The sequence below is a fragment of the Sciurus carolinensis genome, chromosome 10, assembly GCF_902686445.1.
Source record: "Sciurus carolinensis chromosome 10, mSciCar1.2, whole genome shotgun sequence".
NCBI classification, from domain to species: Eukaryota; Metazoa; Chordata; class Mammalia; order Rodentia; family Sciuridae; genus Sciurus; species Sciurus carolinensis.
In genome coordinates this window covers 138,038,142-138,044,902 of record NC_062222.1, presented here as the reverse complement: position 1 = coordinate 138,044,902, position 6,761 = coordinate 138,038,142, and the positions used below count along the sequence as shown (strand labels likewise).

Here is a 6,761-nt window from a genome sequence, read left to right as displayed (position 1 = left end):
CACACACACACAGACGCACAAGCACACATGACATACACGCGCGCGCGCGCACACACATGGATTCGCTGGGTCTACCACTCTCCCGCGGCGGGGTAATTACGGCTCTGGCCGGACGGTGATTGGCCAGTCTGTCTTCATCGGGGCCTTGCCGCCAATGGGCAGCGGTCCACCCGAGGCCCCGCCCCCCAGGCGGGAGGTGGTGCGGACCGCTGGAATGCATCGCGCAGGGCCCGGCCGGCGCGACCCCCGCCCGCGCCCCGGGCCGCCCGCCTTGGCCACGCCGCCGCCTGCGCTCAGGGTCGGAGCAGCGTCTACGCCAGTGGCCGCGCTCGGGGCCGCCGCGGCGTCCTTGGGGCTGAGCTGGCCGCCCGCCCGGCGCGCGCCGCCCCGCCCCCGGCCCCTCCCCCCTCCCCGCCTCCGGTGAGGCCGGCCCGGGCGGCGACCAGAGCGGCGACGTGAAAGGCGAGCGAGGCGGCCTTCCCGCGGCTGTCCGCGCGCACCCGCTCCCGCCCGACCCAGCCCAGCGTGGAGGCCGCCGCCTGCCCCGCGGGGCCCGACGCCAGCGCCCGGGGCAGCGGCTCCAGGGCTGGCCCGCGCGTGCGCCTGGGAGCCGCGTGCCACCATTCCCAGCGGGGACTGGCTGCGCCCCGGGCACCGGCGACCCCAAGGAGTCCAGCAGAACCCGACGGGCCCGTGGCCGTGATGCCTGACGAGCTGACGGAGCCCGGGCGCGCCACGCCAGCCCGCGCCTCCTCCTTTCTCATTGAAAACCTGCTGGCTGCCGAGGCCAAGGGCGCGGGACGCGCAGCCCAGGGCGACGGCGGCCGCGAGGAGGAGGAAGAGGAGGACGACGACCCAGAGGACGAGGACGCCGAGCAGGCGCGGCGGCGACGGCTGCAGCGGCGGCGACAGCTGCGAGCGGGCACTGGGCCGGGCGGCGAGGCGCGGGCCCGGGCGCTGCTCGGGCCGGGTGCGCTGGGCCTCGGTCCCCGGCCACCCCCCGGGCCCGGGCCGCCCTTCGCTCTCGGTTGCGGAGGTGCGACGCGCTGGTACCCACGGGCGCACAGCGGCTACGGAGGCGGCCTCAGTCCCGACAGTGAGTGTGAGGGCGCCCGGAGGGGTGGACCAGGCGCGGGGTCCGTCTTCCCCTGCGCATTCGTTTGGAGACTTAGGGCTGGTCGCCGCCCTTTGTGCCCCCCCCCCTTATTTGTAGCAGAGTTTGGGTCGTGTAGGGTCCCACGGAGCCCCTTGCTGGGCGAGTTTGAAGGCCCTCTTCCTGGGACAGGGGCAGAGATGGAGCTGCACCCACGGCCTGGTCCTAAGGAGACAGGAGCGGGCGGAGAGGGCTCTCGGGTCGGGTCGGAGAAGTGCAGCCTCCTGGAGAAGAGAAAAAGAAGAGAAATCGTACAGGGAGATGACAGGAGAAGGGAGAGAGGGGTGGGAGAAAAGAAAATGGAAGGATGGAGGAAGAAAGAGGAGTGTGGTGAGAGGAAAATGGGAGGCCGCCGGAAGCATCTCCACAGCACAGCACGTAGATGTGTGTGTAGTATCGTGTACACAGCGCCCATCCAGTGGCTGACTGACGGGGACAGAGCAAGGGCCATCGGAGTGAGTTCCCTGGAAACACGAGGGCTCTGAGCAGAGGGCGCGGTGCCCGCATTTCCCCCTCTCCACCGCATTCCCTCGGGTGGACTGTATGGGAGGGGAGCTTTCTTCCACAGTAGCAATGTCCCCCAGAGTCCCATTTCCTCTGCTGCCAGCTTTAGGCAGAGACTGGGGCAAGGGCCTAGTCCTCTCTAAGGGTCCTCCTGGGTTCCAGAACTGCACCAGGCTAAAGGGAGCCTGTCCTGAAGCCCCTATTCCAACCCCCTTGCCTTGTTTTCTGCCTCCCCCGCAGCCTTTGTTTCCCGAGGAGAGCTCCCTCCAAGCAGAGGGCAGGGGCTTCTCGGCTGCAGAACCCATTCGCATCTCTTGCCTGGGCTTTCTGAATCTTGAATTCTGCCCCTCGCCCAGGGTGGCAGCCTCCCCTATGAACCTGCCCTTTGGAGGGAGAGCCCTGGAAGAAGGACCAACAAAGCCTTTCCAACTTCAAGCCTCCCTCTGCCAGCTCCTCTTCCAGACTCACAGCCTGGGAGGCTGCTAAAGACCGTTTTCCAGGCTCAGAGCTCTGGAATCCATTTGGTATCTGTGTGCATGTCTGTGTGTGCTGGGGGAGTAAGCAGCCCCTCTCCCTGGTTGGATAACCCCCTTCCTGGTGTGGGAGTGACCCCCTTGCAAAAGGACCCACAGCTCAGAGCCTCCAAAAATATCCAGCCATCCACCCTCTTTATGCAAATTTGAGCAGCGCCTCTGTGGTTTGCCTGAAATCCAGTGATTCCATTTAGTGTCCCTCTCGGGTGATTCTAAAAAGGATCTTGCAGGGTAGCATTTGTTCTCCCTTTGCCCCAGAGCCCCTCCCCACCTGCAGCCCAGGCAGTAGCCCCTACAGAGGTGGCTGCTTCTTATGGCTCCTTATTTTGTTCAATGCGGGTTAGGGTCCCAGTTTCAAGCGACCCTGCTTGATGCCTGTGGCAATGTGTACCTCTGTTCATTTGGAGATTTGGAGGTGTTGTGGGGGGTAGGGACTTCCCAGATCTAATGGCATGAACAACTGCTACCTTACTTCTCCGTGGGCACCAAGATGGCACGTCATGGGGGTTGGGTAGGGGCAGAAGCAAGATCTGCAGGGCTCCGAGAACACCAGGCACAGCCATGCATCCAAGCCCACCGATGTCTGCACCGCTCACACAGGCATGCAGAGAGCCCACACCCCCTGCCACCTGAGTTCTTGCCTTCAAGGGCCAGCCAAACTCCACCTCAACCTCTGATCTCTCAGTCAGGACCTGCCCTTTGATGTGCGGATTCCAGGGAAGGGCAGGCTGGTCTGAGTTGGCTTTGTGGCCCTGGAGTGTGTGGCCCTACCCTCTTCAATTGATACACGTGTGCCAGGGGCCTGGGTGGACTTCTTTAACCACATCACCCCTTGCAGCCCTGTGGGTCTCTTTCTCCCTTTGGGAGATGAGGTGGAACTTGGTCTGGGAGCTTGAGCTCAGCAGTTCCTCTTGCACCATACCCCAAACCTAGAAGCAGAACTGCCAGTGTAGAAGGTGTTTGGCGCTGGGTGCGGTTGCTGGTTTCTTGTGCTCCCTTTGAGCGAGGCTGCGGCTGGAGAAGTCATGCTTCTGTGGGCATCTGGGTCAGGGGTCCAAAGTATGGGGGTTGCCCGTGTCACCCAACCACAGTTTTCTTATGAGGATTGTCTGCCTCCTCCTGGGGGTGTTGCCATGCTCACCGGCGGCGTTTTACGTCTGCTCCTGAGAGTGCGCTGGGAGGGTCACAGCCGGCCTTTATTCCTGGGCTGGGAGGCTCAGCCTGTGTGGGTGCGGCTTGCAGGGGTGACTGTGCTTGCAGCGTGAGGACATCTTTCCTCTTGTCTCAGGGGTTTCTGCAAGTCTTTTGTGCCTTTTCCCCAAGGGTGGCAGTGTAGTTGGGAGGGGGTAGCCAGAGGGTCGGCTGCTTTTTGCCTTCAAGTTGTTTCTTTTCTCTTCTTTTCTCCTCTCTCTGTCCTCTGGTGTGGGTGTGCAGTTCTCAGTGAGAATGTGCCCGTGTGGCTTGCTGCAGATCTCTGGTCTTGGGGTCCACCTCCTGCCTCTTCTGCCTTCCTTCACCCTGCCCCCAGTTCTGGATGCCAGGGCCCTAGTGTGGAATGTTCTCCAGCTTGAGGTTGTGGGTCATCTCAAGGTGGGCACCACCCCTGGAACAAAACATTATGCCCTCTCTCCCCCTGCAGCCAGTGACCGGGACTCACCGGAGACCGGCGAGGAGATGGGCCGCGCAGAGGGCGCCTGGCCTCGGGGCCCCGGGCCGGGAGCGGTGCCTCGGGAGGCAGCGGAGCTGGTGGCACAGGGCCCGGTGGCCAGCGGGGAGGAGGCGGCGGAGCTGGCCGAGGCCCCGGCGGCTGCGGCAGCAGGGGAGGCGCGCGGTGGTGTCGGGGGTCGCAAGAAGAAGACGCGCACGGTCTTCTCGCGCAGCCAGGTCTTCCAGCTCGAGTCCACCTTCGACCTGAAGCGCTACCTGAGCAGCGCGGAGCGCGCCGGCCTCGCTGCCTCGCTGCAACTCACCGAGACCCAGGTCAAGATCTGGTTCCAGAACCGTCGCAACAAGTGGAAGCGGCAGCTGGCCGCCGAGCTGGAGGCCGCCAGCCTGTCCCCGCCCGGCACGCAGCGCCTGGTCCGCGTACCGGTGCTCTACCACGAAAGCCCCCCGGCCTCCGCCGGCGCCGGGCCCCCCGCTGCGCTGCCCTTCCCGCTGGCGCCCCCGGCGCCTGCGCCGCCTCCGCCGCTGCTCGGCTTCTCTGGGGCCCTGGCCTACCCGCTGGCCGCCTTCCCCACCGCCGCCTCGGTGCCCTTTCTACGGGCGCAGATGCCCGGCCTGGTGTGAGCCTGCCGCCGACCAGCCGCCTCCACGAGGTTGCTGCAGACCCCTGGGGACCGGTAGTGAAGGTGGCCGTAGGTGCTGGGCGCTGAGACAATCGGGGTGGCCGGCCGCTCCCAGGGCCTCCTCCGTACCTCAGTGGTGGGCCCCAGGGGCTGTCCGTGGCCCCTCCAGAATGTACCAGGGCGATGGTGACGGCGACGGCGACTGCGGCCCCCCAACCAGCTGCAAGGCTGGACCCGCGAAGAGGGGCCATAGGAAGACGTCCGCTGCAGGCTGGGGCTAGGCCTGTCTCTGCATAGCGGGGCTCCTGTCTTTAGGACTGGCGGCAGCGGCGACCACAAAAAACTTCCAACAGGCTCTCCTAGGGGCTGAGAGGTGACTGTTCCCCGCGCATACTGCCCCCAACGCAAAATGTGCTTTCCTGGGACTAAGCAGGGACCCAGAGGGCAGGCGCTGGGGAGCAAGGACCCCCTTTCAGAAACTGACCCTCCATTCCTAGAAGACCGGCCGGCTGGGTCTTCTCTCGCGGGCTGCAGCCTCTGTTCTCTTGGTGAAGATTTTTTTTTAATGAATCTACTTATTTGCGTATGGAATAAAAAGGGACGTTTTCTGGATGCTTTCGCTGCTTTACCGTCCCAGGGGCCCTCCTCTGGTGGCAGGCTGCTGGGAGGCCCTCTCTCCCTTCTTTCCCACCATGACCAGGGAACTGGGAGCCTGGCCTGGTGAAGTGGGATTTGTTCCCTACGTCCCAGCCCTGCCTCCCTGGGGGAAGCCTTGGTGGCCGAGGAGGGAAGAGCAGAGCAGCAAGGGCAACGCGCCCTAGTGTTCCCGGGAGGCAGGCGACGGCAGGGCAGGAAGGAGGCGGCGGGCATCCGCCCCTGCTCTTCCAGCAGCTGGGGTTCATAACCCACTGACACTGGCTCTCGTGAGGTGCGGTGGGGACTGCGGCTCCTGCCTGGGTGGCTCCTAACAAAAGCCGTTCAGAAGGTCTGGATCCCTGGGGTTGCCCCATCTCCATCAGCCCCAAGGCAGCTTGCTTTTGGGTGAAGACAGGCCCTGCCGTGTGTGGACAAGGGACACTTCATTTGGATGCTTTGAGCCCAGAGCAGTGAGTGATTCAGGGTTCAGGAGGGCCACTTCTGTGTGGAACAGGACCCCCTAGAAAACCAGTGTCCCTCTCTGCCTCACTTGGGAGCAGCCCCTTCACAGCATGATGAGCAGCATCTGGATTCACCCTGGGCCTGGGGTGCTGGAGGTGGTGCCAGAGCCTAAGAGAATGTCACAGGAGGCGGGCAGTCAGTCTGTGTGTGCGTCCCTGCCCCCAGTTTAGTCCCAGTGCTGGGGGGTCCCTGCCTTTCTCCCACACCTCAGGTCCCTTCTCTGGTGCAGGGTTGGTGCGTGTGGAGGGGTGGAGTCCTTGGTCCCATCTCCAACTCAGTCTTCCCCCGTGGGCCCACTTGCCACCACTGCTGCCGCCACTTCTCCACTTGGCAGTCCTTCCAGGCATGGCGTCTGGGAGCCCCCCCACCAGCACAGGAACTGCCCTCAACGGTGGGGAGCACTAGCCTGCCTAACCTTGAACCCTGGGGCCTTGGGTTCAATCTTCAGTGCCACAAAATGGGAAAAACCAAACCCAACAAAATCACTGTTTTCACTGGGCTTTGGCTGGATGCTGGGTTTATGATGCACTTCAATGAAATGATTTTGTTTTCAAAAGCCTTAATCCTGGTCACCGGCCACAGAGGGTAGAGGGGTGTGGCCTTGGACAGGCAAAGGTCAGCCCCATCTCTCCTCCTCCCTTCCCTGCCCTGCTGTGCTCTCTTTAGGCCTTGGTGCCCCTGGATTCTGCCCCTTTTGTTTTGGTCTCATCGAATCAGGGGACACATCTCTGCCAGTCCTCCAAGGACCTGCACACAGCCAGCTGGCAGCGGTGGCCTTGAACCCAGCAGGTTCCCCATGCAGCAGGCATCACCAATGCATCTCTCTGCCCTTTACCCTCCAAGCACCAGGGTCAGCAGCCCTGGGTTACGCATCTGGGTGCTGTTCCCCACTGCCACGGTCTGGGGAATCTCACACCACCCCTAGTGCTCCTGTGTCTTTTGGAACTGGATATTTAAAGTCAGGTGGAGTGTATCACGACCTTGCAACTATTCACAGTCTCTGGTCTCTGCGGTGTGAGGCCCAAGGTCCGGTGGTGACCTCAGGGCGCCTCTGAGTGCAGGGAGGCGGGGGTGGGAGGTCCTCAGGACAGATCTGTGCGACTCCCCAAGCAGCCAGGCTTAGGA

The 6,761-nt window shown here is 63.4% G+C and overlaps 1 protein-coding gene across 1 annotated transcript; it reads left to right on the top strand.

Annotated features, from left to right (window-relative positions):
- The first annotated feature begins 702 nt into the window (after positions 1 to 702).
- On the top strand, positions 703 to 4,479 carry Hmx1 (H6 family homeobox 1). Its single transcript, XM_047565718.1, has 2 exons — positions 703 to 1,096; positions 3,830 to 4,479. Exons 1-2 carry the CDS (start codon positions 703 to 705, stop codon positions 4,477 to 4,479), a joined length of 1,044 nt encoding a protein of 347 aa, XP_047421674.1.
- The last annotated feature ends 2,282 nt before the right edge of the window (positions 4,480 to 6,761 follow it).